The sequence below is a fragment of the Acomys russatus genome, chromosome 5, assembly GCF_903995435.1.
Source record: "Acomys russatus chromosome 5, mAcoRus1.1, whole genome shotgun sequence".
In the NCBI taxonomy this organism is placed as follows: domain Eukaryota; kingdom Metazoa; phylum Chordata; class Mammalia; order Rodentia; family Muridae; genus Acomys; species Acomys russatus.
In genome coordinates, this window is record NC_067141.1 from 27,194,533 (window position 1) to 27,209,234 (window position 14,702).

The 14,702-nt window shown below is 45.9% G+C and overlaps 1 protein-coding gene across 3 annotated transcripts in view; it reads right to left on the reverse strand.

Moving 5' to 3' along the window:
- Positions 1-6,320, reverse strand: part of Rbm14 (RNA binding motif protein 14) — a 28,275-nt gene extending 21,955 nt beyond the window's left edge. For all 3 annotated transcript variants that reach the window (XM_051145850.1, XM_051145847.1, XM_051145846.1), the window contains exon 1: positions 5,862-6,320. In XM_051145850.1, the coding sequence (XP_051001807.1) occupies positions 5,862-6,198 (337 nt within the window). In that variant the 5' untranslated portion in view covers positions 6,199-6,320. The remainder of the gene's footprint in view (positions 1-5,861) is intronic.
- Between the last annotated feature and the right edge of the window lie 8,382 nt (positions 6,321-14,702).

Genomic DNA, 14,702 nt, shown 5'->3' on the forward strand with positions numbered 1-14,702 from the left:
ATCACTCACTATGAGTTCAAGGCCAGCCTAGTTTACAAAGCAAGTCCAGGACAACCAAGGCTACAGAGAGGAATCCTGTCTCAAAGAAAAAATGGAAAAGAAAAAGAAAAAAGGCAGAAATGCCTTGTCAGGTGTAAATGGATGTAGGGCAATAATGGAGAATGACAGCTCTTCAAACCTAAACTAACCAGAGGTTTATTTCTCTAGAGAATCTTAATTTCATCTCTGACAAAACATATTATCACATTATAACCTGAAAGCTGTTTAACCTGATAAAATAAAATGAGGCTAGAGAGTTAGATCATCAGTAAAGAGCACTTGTTGCTCTTGCAAAGGATCCAGGTTTGGTTCTCAGCATTCACATGGTGGCTCACAACCACTTGTACATAACTCCAGGTCCAAAGAATCCCACACCCTCTTCTGACCTGTTTAGAAAAGCACATGCAGACAAAATATTCATACACATAAAATAACTCATTTGTGTGTGGGAGGGGTGTTGAGACAGGGTCTCACTCTGTAGCTCTGGCTGTCCTGTAACTCAGTATGTAGTCTAGGTTGGCCTCCAACTCAGAAATTCCCCTGCCTCGGCCTCCCACATATGCCTGACTTTTTTTTTTTAAAGAGTAAGATGAATGCCAAGTTTGACGCTACTAACTCAACAAATGCTCGTATTCAATGACCCCACAAGCCAACTTCTTATTTAGCAATCATGAAAGTTTAAATGTACCTTTCCATTTAGCCATGGGATATTTGAATTGTCCTTTGATTGCTGACCTCCACTTTGGGTTGAGTCAGCTAAAAGTAGCAGTTGTGGTCTAAGATCTCTTTAAAAAAAGAGACCTGGTATGGTAAAGCTGGCCTACAAGCCCAGCACTCAAATGAGGCAAACAGGAGGTGAGTTTAAGAGGCCAGCAAGAGCTACAAAGTAAGACACTGCCTCAAAAATAAATAAAATCTGAACTCACCCTCAGGAATGACAAAGGTACCAGGAGAATGCAATGACAAGCAGAAACATCCACACAAAATGAAGAGAAAACATCAAGATTAGCTGGAGCTTAAAGATAGATGGGGAGAAAGGTAAGGTGGAAAACGAAAAACACTTCGAGAGACAAAGGATGCTTTCTTGATCATCTTCTCCCTCACTGTACCCCTGGCTGGCCTAGAACTCATATATACACAGACCAGAGAGATCTGCCTGCCTGACAATCAAATCCTGGAACTAAAGGCTGCAATGGGAGCCGCAGTGGTTAGGAACGTGCACTGCACACCCGTATCATGTACTTCACGACTCTCTCTCGGATCCAACATCCTCTAGTTCTAGGACTCCACATATACACATAATAGAAAAAATGAAAATCTTAAAAATAAAACAAAGAGAGACCCTGTCTTGGAAAACCCAAAATACATACATACATACATACAAACAAACAACAAAGGCATGCACCTCCATGACCTGTTTTCTTACTCTATTCAAAAATGAGCCAGGGGAAAAAACCTAACAAAAATTTCAATGGGTTACAAGAAAACTTAGTTATCCCATCATCTACATCTTACACCTGGTTTTGAGTTTAAAACACCAAGTGCTGCTGGGTGTGGTCATGCACACCTTTAATCCCAGCACTCAGAGCCGGAGGCAGGCAGGTGGCAGTCTGCTGTGAGTTGGAGGCAAGCCTGGTCTACAAAAACAAGTCCAGGAAAGCCAGGACTGTTACACAGAGAAACCCTGTCTCTAAAAACCTAAAAAATGAAAAACGAAAAAACAAATAGAAAGAAAAACAAACAAACAAACCACCAAGTGCTACCCAGCACATGATGGCAGCCTGTAACCCTAGCATCAGGTACAGAGGCAAGGAAGACCAGAGCCTGGAGACCAACCTAGATCACTCAGTGAAACCCTGTCTCTGGGGGGAAAAGTTAAAAATAAGTGGCAAATCAGAAAATTAAGATGTAAGAAGTGGCAAGGCCAGCCTGGTCTACAGAGCAAGCTCCAGGACAGCCAAGGCTATACAGAGAAACTCTGCCTCAAAAACCCTTTGGCTGGTCACAGTGGCACACCCCTTTAATCCCAGCATTTGGATGGAGTTTGAGGCCAGCCTGGTATACACACTGAGTTCCAAGACAGCCAGTACTGCATGGTGAGACTGTCAAGGGTGTGTGTATGAGAGAGAGACATGGGTCACACAACAACAGAAGGAGTGGGGTGCAGCTCAGTTATAGTGTATATAACAAGTATAACCTTGGTTTGATCCACACAAGAAAAGAAAGGGGGAGCACAGAGGGAGAAGATGGAGGAGAAAGAAGAGAGGAACAGTACTTTCAGTGAATAACTTCAATGACTGTCTAAATGAGCTATAATGCCTCTAATACAAATATAGTCAACTTTTAAAAATTAGTTAATTAAAAAAAAAAAAACAAATATAGTCAACTTTTATCAGGAAGGTAAGTGTCTAAGTTTGATACTAGAAGGAAGTGGTACAAATCTGTAATACCAGCACTTAGAAAGTAGAGGCAATTGAGATCAGGACATCAAGGTCATCCTCAGCTACACAGCAAGTTCAAGACCACCCTGAACTGTATGATAGTCTCACAAGGGGGAGGGGGTTTGGAGAGATGGCTCAACCTTTGAGAACACCTGCAGCTCTTGTAGACAAGCTAGAATCAGTTCCCAGCTCTCACACTGTGGCTCACAACCATCCCTAATTCCAATTCCAGGGAATCAGACAACCTCTTCTGACCTCTGTGGCCATCAGGCATGCATGTGGTGCAATACATAAATGCAGGCAGTCATGCACATAAAATAAAATAGATCTAAAGGGGTGTGGGTGTGTGCTGAAAATGCACCTTGGTTAGAAGAAGCCCAGAGTGCCTAACTTACCTACTTGATGAAACCTGCACCAGGGCTAAGTTCAGTCACGGTAAGCAGCCAAACTCAAATCTGTCAGATACTCAGAAGCCACCTAACAGTGAAGAACCCAGCCCTTTCAAGAACCTCAAAGACCCACTTGCCCGAAGAACTACTTCAGAGAAACCACTGCATTAAGATTAGCAAACAGAGCCGGGCACCTTTAATCCCAGCACTCGGGCGGCTGAGGCAGGTGGATCAATGTGAATTCGAGGCCAGCCTGGTCTGCACAGGGAGTCCAGGACAGCCAAGGCTACACAGAGAAACCCTGTCTCGAAAAGCCAACTAAAAAAAAAAAGGTTAGCAAACAGAGCCCTGCTGCTCACCTTTAAGCCCAGCACTTGGGAGGCAGAAGCAGGTGCATCACTGAGTTCAAGGCCAGCCTGGTCCAAAAAGCTAGTCCAGGACAGCATGGGCTACACAGAGAAACCCTGGGGGGGGGGGCGGTTTAAGATTAGCAAACAGGGTCAAGCAGTAGGTACACCTTTAATACCAAGACTTGGGGGTGGGGGTGGGGGAGAGGCAGGTGGATCTCTGAGTTTAAGGCCTTCTTGGTCTACAGAATGAGTTCCAGGACAGCCAGGACTACATAGAGAAACTATCTTGGGGGGGGGGGGGCGGAAGCAAGGAATGTTTTCAGGACCTTGTATAGCGTGATGGCTCCACAATCTCTGGGAACAAGGCTAAGAAAAATTTTCCTAAAAGAAGACTAAATACTTTTAACTTAAATTTACAAAGCTGTGTACAGAAAGATTAGCTGACCAAAAAAAAGAGTATTTTTCTTTTCTGATATTCAGATCTCCTTTGAAACCTGTATGCTTCCTGAAACTGTTAATCTTTGAATATCCAATAGTATACAGCCGTCGGGAATAGTTATCACTGTTGCTATGGAAATTTTTGTTCTACAAATCATACCTGAACTCAAGTAACCAAGCAACTTTGTTTTTTCCTGGGAAATAAAACACAACTAGCCATCCCGTTTCAGATTAAAATTCTGCACTTTTCAAAGACCTGACAGCCTCAACCAAATGTTCACCCTTATTCCCCTCCCCCAAAATGAGAAAGGCATTTAGAGAACCAAAGCCAATCTCTTCTAGTACATTCCCAACTTTAAGATCTTTCACAGGAACAGAAAGTCATCAGTGTAAGTATGTTCACATCCTCACCAAATCCTGAAACCAAAGGACAGAGTCTGTGTCATATCAGCCTAGAATGTAGTTCTGCTATAAATGTGTTTCCAAAAGGAAAAAAAAAAAATGCACAAAACTCTCATGGGAATCAGCCTAGAATCCTACATCTCACGTGCAATATTTCCAACGACCACCCTCACTGCCACTCACTGCCAGCCCCAAACAAACTCCAATGGAGACTGTCCTGCAGTACTGGATTCTATCCCTCCTAATAGCCAGACTTCCTAAGAACCACAAAAGAAACTAGATAGTCAATTAAACACAAGTTCCCATTAAACCCATACACCCCATCCTTTTGCTGGCCCAAACTGAGACCTTTCCCACTCTTTCACTCAAAACAGAAGCAAAAACCCATGCACCATACAGCCTGCTCAAAGTCTGCAGGAAGTCTCGGTGCAGAGATAACCTGAATTGAGGAAAACGGAATGCAGTGTTAATGCAGAACAAAAATGCTGTCCTAGTAATGCACACCCTAGGACCCCTTTTATCCCCCGCCCCAGAAAAGACAAAGAATGGCCCAAAAGATGTGACTTTGCAGGACAGCCAAGGAACCCTCTGTTAAGGATGACCCTACACCCACATTATCCTGTCCTCAAAATGTCTCAGAGGGCATGAGCAAATATGAATCTAACAGCAGAAATAGGGCATGAGAAGGCCTCACTCCCAGGTTGCACTGTTGAAAAGGGCAGGGCAAAGTTAACCGCTAATGACCTAGGTGTCCCATAAAATCTTGCCAACATAAAACAAGCATTTAGAAGACATAAAACCCCAACCTATGAAAGTCAAAAACACACATTTCCTCAAAGCAAAGGCAAACTAGTGAGCTGCCCTAAGAGTTATTCAGACAGTGAAGAGTACCGGCTGAATAGGTGGTGTTTAGTCCAAGTTTAACAGAGACCTTACACACCCCTCTCAAATTTCCCCAAAGCCACAGTCCTTTGCAATCTCACCAAGCTTACAAAACAGTTGTGCCCTGAGGCACCAATTTAGCAAGTAAAGGCTACCTGCAGTGAGGCTTCATAACACAAGCCCCCTTCCACATGCAAAAATACAGAGAAGCAGGGCTTCCAGTTGGTAAGGTGTAAAACCAAACACAGAGTAGGGGAGAGCAGGGACGAGAAGTGCAAGGCATAAAACTGCCAAGGCTAACCCACCAAATATTTTAAGGCCAAAGAGGTTCGCAAGAGGCCCCTCCGGTACCCACAAGCAGATCCATTCCAGACAACACTAAAACATCTCAACCCGAGAAACGACCAAGGGCCAGGGTACCTTCCGCTTGGGGGCATTCGTCAGTAGGGAACCCCAGGGCGGCTTTGGGGCTTTAGCCCAACCTTTTCCCCTCTTCCCTCGATCTGACCGATGTCTGGAGAGGAAGTGAGGATAGTGTGGCGAAATCTAACCCGCTCCATGATGCGGATGGTGCCCTTCACTTCCGAATTTCATTTTGATGGCAGGCCCATGCAACCAGGAAAAGGCGCCCCTCCACCCCATCGGGCACACTCGCAAATCTCTGGCGGGTCCCAGCCCCGTGGCTTCGGCTCGCAGTGGCTACGGCACCCGCCCTGAGCCGACTCCTCCCACTTGATGAATGTTGTTTGGACTGCAAGGAAGAAGGGTGGCTCTATCCAACTGCTCCCCCCCCCAGCACCTTAGGCCCCTCTCCCGCACACTTGCCCACCTTTCCCGACCCGAAGGACCCGGGTAAGGGGCGTGGCTAATAGGCTGAGTGCTCCGCGCGTCCCCCTCCCCCGAGCGCGCTCCCGCGTTACCTTTTACCACGTCACACTCGATGACGCGTCCACGGCGCTCGAAGAGGCTGCGCAATTCCTGGCTTGTGCATGCAGCCGACACATTGCCCACGAAAATCTTCCAAGTGTTCAGGGGCCTCGGGCGCGACATCTCCACCACGAGCGCGCGACCTGGACGCAGCTCGTGGCCATGCAGGGCCTCGATAGCGCGCACCGCGCCAGCGTTCTCGCGCATGTGCACGAAGGCAAACTGTTTCATGACGGCGCAGCTCATGACCGTGCCGTAGGGCGCGAAGAGGGCTGCCAGCTCCTCTGGCGTCGTATCCGCCCCATCGACATTGCCCACGAAGATCTTCATTTTGCCGCCGCAGCCGCCTTCCCGGAGAGACGGGACCTCTCCTACAGCGACAGGCAAAACGTCCGAACGACCCGCAGTCCTCCACAGGAATGGCTGGCGACCGGAGAACCCCGCCGCGCAGGCGCTCTGGCCTAGCCAATTGGAGGCCGCATCGCGCGCCTATAGCAGCCAATCAAAGGGGCGGAGAGAAGATGCCCTTTGACGCAGCCAATCCCAGAGGGTCTGGAGCCCGCTAGTTAGCGGAGGGAGTGGAAAAGGCGCAAGGGCGCGCGACCAACCGCCGCCTCCCGGGGGGAGGGGAAAGAAGGGCGGGCGACGAGGGAGCGCGCCTGGGCTGAGTCGGCAGAGGCCTAGTCGGCGGCAGAGTGGCCTCTGGCCGGGGTGTGGCGCGCCGGCTGGGCCCCAAGGAAAACTTTGTCCCGGCTCCTACCTTCGAGCCGCCTCGGCGAAACCTCGTTTGTTGTGGTAGCAGCCTGAGTGTCGCGGAAAAGCTGGGCCCGGCGGGAGAAATAAGGACGAACGCCTTTAGTCTGGGACGAACCCACCCCCGGTAATTGCAAACACACTACTTGGGGTTGCTTAGGCTCTGCAGGATTTTGCAGACAGTGAAAACTGAGAAACAGCGTCTGTCTCAACATGATGGAATTTCTAGAAAGATGGAGGTGACCATTTTATGCATGAAGTTTAACACAACATAATGGTGCACAAAATAGATGAGCAGTGATCCTGAGGAAGCTAAAAGTTAGTTTCTCTGTGTAGCCCTGGCTGTCCTGGACTTGCCTTGTAGACCAGGCTGGCCTCGAACTCAGAGATCGAGTGCCATGTGCCTGGTCCATGGCTCACTCTTTAATCCCAGCATTCAGGAGGATTTTGTTCTAGGCCAGCCTGATCTACATGGTGAGTTCCAGGATAGCCAGGGCTATATCTAGAGACCTTGTGTCGTCTCCCCCACCCACCCAGCCACCACCCAAAACACACACACACAATGTAGAGGGGCTGCTCACCCGAAAAGGGCACTTGCTGTTTTTCCAGAGTACTTGAATTCAATTCTCAGCACCCACAGGATGGCGCACGACTCGCTAACTCCACTTCCAAAGGAACTGACGCCCTCTTCTGGCCATTGCACATATGTGGTGCACAGAGAAACATGCAGGCAAAACACCCACACACCATAAAATAACAAAATTTTAAAACAAAAACCTGAAGATTTTAAAAAGAAGAGCTAGACAAAGTGACCCACTGCTGTAATCACAGCTTTCCGGAGGCTGAGGCAGAAAAATCGGCACAGACGAGGAGGCAGAAGGATCAAGCTGAAAGTCATCCCAAGTTGTAGGTAGCCTGGGATACTTGAGACCCCTATGTCAAATAAATAAGTAACCTCGGGGAGAGGTCTTTTGAGTCTTGTGGGTTTAATTCTTTTTTTATATGTGTGAATGTTTGCCTGTGTATGTTTGTACACCACTTGCATGTAGTCCCGGTGTAAGCCCGAAGAAGACGTCAGATCCACTGAACCTGGAGTTTACAGATGTTGGTGGACTGCCTTTTGGGTGCTGGAAATCAAACCCCCGTACTCTGGAAGCTCTTCTAGTACTCTTAATTGCTCAACCCCGTCTCTCCAGCCCCTTGTGGGTTTCTTGTTCTTGTGAGCTCCCCTTTCCTGTCAGGAACACGTGTTAAAATGTAGAGGGAAAGGCTCCACAACAAAGATGCACGTGGAACAAAATGGATAATTTTAGCCACACTCACATATGCAGCACAGTTACGCTGCGCAGCCACTGCCGCCACCAATCTCCGGGATATCCCTGCCTTTGTCAGCTGAAACTCTGTGCCTGTTAACACTGACCCCCAGTCATCCTTTCGAGTCCCTTGAAACCAACATTTGACTTTCTCTGTAAATCTGAGGGTTTGGGTACTTCACAGAGCATACTAATATTTGTCCTGTTGTGATAGGTTTGTTGTACTTAGCACACTGTTTTCAAGCTTAACATTGTAGTGTGTCAAAATTCCCTTTCGTTTGTTTTTTTTTTGGTTTGGGTTTTGATTTTGGTTTTTTGAGACAGGGTTTCTCTGTGTAGCCTTGGCTGTCCTGGACACACTTTGTGGACCAGGCTGGCCTCGAACTCACAGAGATCCTCCTGCCTCTGCCTCCCAAGGGCTGGGATTAAAGGAGTGAGCCACCGTGCCCAGTTAATTCCCTTCCTTTTTAAAGGCTAATTGTATTGTGTGTATACCGTATTTTCTTTATCCATTGCTCTGGGAGTGGACACTTTGGTTGTGTTGAAATTGTGGCCATTGTGGATAATGCTGCTAGGAGCATGAGTGTACAAACACCCTTTGAGGGCCAGTAAAGTGCCTCAGTTGGTAAGGGTGCTTGTACCCTGTCTGATGACCTGAGCTTGCTTCCCAGGACCAAAATGGGAGAGAACTGATTCCATGTTGTTCTCCGACTTCTGTGTGTACCGCCTACTCCCCCCACCCATATATATAAATATTGTGTGTGTGTGTGTGTGTGTGTGTGTGTGTGTGTGTGTCTGTATAGTGTTTAAGCCCCTGCCTCCTGAATGTTGGGATCATAGCCATCACTCTGGTCAATGAAAAGTCAGAAGTGAAGCCGGGCGTGGTGGCACACGCCTTTAATCCCAGCACTCGGGAGGCAGAGGCAGGCGGATCGCTGTGAGTTCGAGGACAGCCTGGTCTACAGAGTGAGTCCAGGATGGCCAAAGCTACACAGAGAAACCCTGTCTCAAAAAACCAAAAAAAAAAAAAAAAAAAAAAAAAGAAAAGTCAGAAGTGCTGTTTGTCCTGTCAGGCATAAATGTTAAAAGCCGGGACATATTTGACTTATATCTTTTCCTTCTCCTGATAGTGGACCTACTGAGCTAAGGCTTCTATTGCCCAGAATTATTTGAGTGGGCAGAGCCTTCACCTCATACTCAGCCTATCAGGATCTGTGTAAACACTCAACATTATTAAACCAATCCCAAAGATATTTCCAGGCGAGTGCTCTCCCACTGAGCCATTCCCTAACCCTGGGAAGGCATTACTAATAATCATCATATGAAGTGCTTTTTTGAACTGTTTTGTCAGCCTCAAGTGCTAATTGAACGGTTATTGTTGCCATTTTACCACGGGTAGTGCTTTCTAACATGCAAACATGATTAAATTCAGCGTATTCGGTGAAAATGTTTTGTTTCTAAATGAAATAAACTGAGTTTTACATACATAGATTCACCAACCACAGACTGAAAATATTCAGGAACGGAGGGTGGGGATGATGCAGATGCAGAACTGGGAAAAAATGTGTTCTGTAGCCTTTGTTCCTGACACTGCTCTCTAAGCAATACATCCTCACGGCTACCTATAAACCTATCTATTCATTGGGTGTGATAATGATTTAAAGAAAAACTTCTTACGCTGTGAATCAAACCTTATAAGGAGTTATGTAATTTAATATGGGGCGTGGGTCCCAGAAATTTTGATAAAAGTGAAAAGTTTCTGACAAAAAAAAAAAAAAAATCAACTTAAACTCATGAGTCAAGCTGGGAGTGCTGATGCACACTTTCCCTCCCAGGGCTTGGGGGCAAAAGCAGGCAGCTCTCTTGTGACTCTGAGGGCAGCCTGGTATATATAGCAAGTTTCAGACTAACCCGACCCAGTTTCAAAAAGTGTGTGTGTGCGCGCGCGCGTGTACGTTGAGGTGGGTGGGAGGTGGGACTGGAGAAATAATGGTTCAGCAGTAAAGAGTATTTATTGCTCTTCCAGAGGACCTGGGTTCAGTTCACAGAACCCACATGGTGGCTCACAACCATCTGTAACTCCAGTTCTGACAAGGGATCAGACACCTTCATCTAACCTCTGTAAGCACCAGGGACACACATGGTACACTTCCATAATTTTCAGGCAAAACACTCGTATGTGGGAAAGATTAAGTTTCGTCATAGGTGGAAGCAGTCTTGGCGGGCTTTACTCTTGGGGCACCCCATAAGTACCTTGTGACAGACTAAGTAAAGCCATCCTGGGCCTAAAATTCAGGAAACAGACCTGAGAACCCCAACTGGGCTATTTTTTTTCTAATTGACCCTCAATGGGAGTAGGAGACTGCCCTTCCCATGTGACTCAGGCAGGTGAAGAGGAGAGAACAACAGGTTCAGCCCAGGCTTAAGCGCGTTGTGAAACAGCGGACAGGCTAGACCAACATGCGGGCCAGAGAGACACCTAAAGACCCGTCCTGTGGAACAGATACCGGAAGGGTCACTCTTTTGTCCCTTTAACCTTTTTTCCTTCTTGTGTAAGCTAGTTGGGTTGTATAATAAAGTTTAATTGTTAAAAAACAGAGCCAACACTCATAGATAAAATAATCAACACACACCTTTAATCCCAGCACTCGGGAGGTAGAGACTGGTGGATCGCTGTGAGTTCAACGCCAGCCTAGTCTACAAAGTCAGTACAAGACAGCCAAGGCTACACAGAGAAACTGTGTCTCAAAAAACAAAAAGCAAACAAAAAGCAATCAAAAGAATAAAATTTTTTGTATACCAAACTGCTTTAAAATAAATTTATTTATAATTCATTATTAGTAATATTTGATTTGAATGCTTATTTTATACATCTTTTTTTTATTCCAAGACAGAGTTTCTCTGTGTAGCTTTGGCTGTGCTGGACTCGTCTTATAGACCTGGCTGGCCTCGAACTCACAGAGATCTGCCTGCCTCTGCCTCCCTGAGAGCTGGGATTACAGGCATGTGCCACCTCACCCAGCTTATTTTCTGTGTCTTTAAACAAGGAGCCTCGTGATAAAAAAAAAAAAAATGTAAGAAGCCCTAAACTAAGGTATATTAGAGATGTGCTAAAGGAATAGCTCAGTGATTAAAGAGTACTTATTGCCCTTGCAGAGGACCTAGATGCAGTTCCCAGGACCCATATGGTAGCTGACAAACATCTGTAATTCCAGTTTCAGTGGTCCAGGGATCTAACCTCAACAGGCACCAGGCATGCATGTAGTACACAGGCAAACATGTGTTTTGGGGTTTTGTTTGTTTTGCTTTTTCAAGACAGGGTTACTCTGTATAGCCTTGGCTGTCCTGGACTTGCTTTGTAGACCAGGCTGGCCTCCGGGATTAAAGGCATGTACCACCACACCCGGCCATACTTTTTTTTTTTTTTTTTTAATCTTTTAAAGTATATGGGAGAGTGAAGCATGGTGATACATGTCTTTAATCTCAGCACTTAGAAGACAGGAGCAAGTGGATCTCTGTGAATTGGAGCCCGGCCTGGTCTACTCAGCAAGCGTCTGCCTAGCCAGGGCTACTTAATGCGATCCTGTCTCAAATAATAAATACATATTTGGGAAGAAGGGCATGCGTAGGTTTAATGCAAGTACCTTACCATTTTATATACAACACTCAAACATCCATGAATTTTGATAATCTACGAGGGTCCTGACCCCAAAACCATGTAGATACTGAGGAATGATTAATTTAATGTAAATTAAATGTGTTTTTCAGCTACATTTAGTCAGTTACTTTACCTCCAAGGGTAACCATACACAAGAGTGTGTGCAAATGACCACAATGTGGGGAAAGAGATCCTGCACCCCAAGCTTCTCAAGACTGGCTCCCTGGGCCCTCAAGAGACGGTACACAACCTGCAGAGCCGCCAGGAGGACCAGGGTCTAAGCCCTGACGCTGCCAGGACCTTGAAGAAGGAAAAAGGTAGGACCTGGAAACTGGGAGTAGCTCCAGGAAGCTCAAAGTCAAGGCCAATTATAAAACCACTGCCAGGCTCAAAGCAGGTGGCAAAGGGGACAAAGTTTGTGGCCTGACAGTTCGCCAATCATGAAGCAGCACTGTCAAGGATGGGCAAGCCTGATGTGGTCCAAGGAATGCTCTTGGGGACAGAACAGATGAGTGAGGATCCTCCATCTAAGACCCACACAGTTTCCTAGTTAGCAGCCATGTTCCCAAAATGGGTTTTTGTTGGGGTCTTTCCAGCCCTCCATGTAGCCTCAGGCTCATAGCCACAGCTTCCTGAACTTGTGCATCTGAGGCTCTTTGCCAAGTCTGTCTGTCTGTCTGTCTGTCTGTCTGTCTGTCTGTCTGTCTGTCTGTCTCTCTCTCTCTCTCTCTCTCTCTCTCTCTCTGTTTGTTTTTTGGGACAGGGTTTCCCTATGTGGCCTTAGCTATCCTGGACTCATTTTGTAGACCAGGCTGGCCTACTTCTGCTTCCCACATTCTGGGATTACAGGTGTGGGCCACTAGCCTCGCTTATGCATTTATTTCTTAATAAATAAAGCGGGGCAAGGTAATGTTAGCATTTGGGCAGGAGTTTAAGGTCATTGTCAGTTATACTGGGACTGGACTACATGAGACCTTGTCTCTCTCTCTCTCTCTCTCTCTCTCTCTCTCTCTCTCTCTCTCTCTCTCTCTCTCTCTCACACACACACACACACACACACACACACACACACAACAACAACAACAACAAAAAACTTGAAAAAAAAGGAGGAGGAGGGGCAGGGCTCAGTAGCTAAGAGCATACATTGTGTTTTTGTTTTTTGGGTTTTTTTTGGTTTTTCGAGACAAGGTTTCTCTGTGTAGCCTTGGCCATCCTGGACTCACTTTGTAGACCAGGCTGGCCTCGAACTCACAGCGATCCACCTGCCTCTGCCTCCCGAGTGCTGGGATTAAAGGCATGCACCACCACGCACGCCCAGCTCTAAAAAAAAATTTTTTTAATTAAATAAAAAGCCAGGTGGTGGCTGGGCAGTGGTGGCGCACGCCTTTAATCCCAGCACTCAGGAGACAGAGGCAGGTGGATCTTTGTGAGTTTGAGGCCAGCCTGGTCTACAAAGTGAGTTCAGAACAGCCAAGGCCACACAGAGAAATTCTGTCTTGAAAAAAATAAATCAAATAAACAACTTGACTGGAGAAGAGGAGTACAAGGTACAAGCTCTTTCTGTTCTGTATGAACTTTAAAATTTTATTTACAAGCCACCCTGAGACTCTGTCTCAAAACAAACAAAATATCCTGGGTAGAAGAAATAGAAATATGTCTTAGTAATCTGACAGATGTTGTAATACAGATAATGATCTATAATATAAAATAATATGTAATAAAAGGGCCAGTGAGATGGCTTGGTGGATAAAGGCACTTGTCACAAAAAACATGGCAACCTGAGAGTCACATCAAGATAGAAGGACAGAAACAACTCCACAAAGTTGTCCTCTGACCTCCCATGCATACTTTGTCACAAGGTACGTACATACACACACACACACACACACACACACACACACACACACACACACACACACACAATGTAGCCAGGCGTGGTGGTGCACGCCTTTAATCCCAGCACTTGGGGGTCAGAGGCAGGCAAATCTCTGTGAGTTCGAGGCCAGCCTGGTCTTCAAAGTGAGTCCAGGACAGCCAAGACTACACAGAGAAACCCTGTCTTGAAAACAACAAAAAACAAAACAAAAAATAGCAATATATAAGAATGCATAGTATATTGTAACATTTAATTATGATATATAATATATATTATGTATAAAATAGTATAACCAGAGATTTATTCATGATCTTCTTTCTCACCAAATAAAAAAATAAGTTTCATGAAAAAAATTATTAGGTTAATTAAGAGGAAAAGTGAGGGCTGGGCCGAGCATGGTGGTGCAGAAGCAGGCGGATTTCTGTGAGTTCAAAGCCAGCCTAGTCTACAAAGAGAGTTCCAGGAAAGCCAGGGCTATTACACAGAGAAATTCTGTCTCAAAAAAGTAGCCTGGAGAGATGGCTCAGTGGTTAAGAGCACTGACTACTCTTTCCAGGGGTCCTGAGTTCAATTCCCAGCAACTACATGGTGGCTCACAACCATCTATACTGAGATCTGATGCCCTCTTCTGGCTTACAGGCACATACGCAGGTGGAATACTATATCTATATCTATCTATCTATATATCTATATTAAATGAATAATTTTTTTAAAGAAAGAAAAGGATTAAAAGGAGCTTGAGAGATAGCCCAGTGGCTAAAGCACTCGCCACACAAGATTGGATACCTGGGTTTGCATCCTCACCATCTGTATAAATGTTGGGCAGGCATGGTGACCACCACTTGAGAAATCATTCTGTGAACAAACTGGCTTGGCCAAATAAGCAAGCTCTAGGTTCAAATGAGAGACGCTGCTTCAATATTTATGTTTTGAAGGAGACACTAGATGTCAGCTCCCCTCTGCATGCATGTATATACAACATGCAAACATGCATGCACATAGCCATACATACCACACACACACCGTACAACATTAAACTCTTAAAAGGGAGGAGACATGCATTGCAGGGGACATAGGTGTACCTTTTGACTCCCAGGAGAGGAGGCAGCTGACCATACAATGATTAGAGGATTGCAGAGCAGCCAGAACTCTCCAGCAGCTCCCAGGTTCTCTCTGGGCACCTGCCTCATTCATCTGTCTTTTTGGCCTGTTTTTTTTTTTTTTTTTTTTCCCT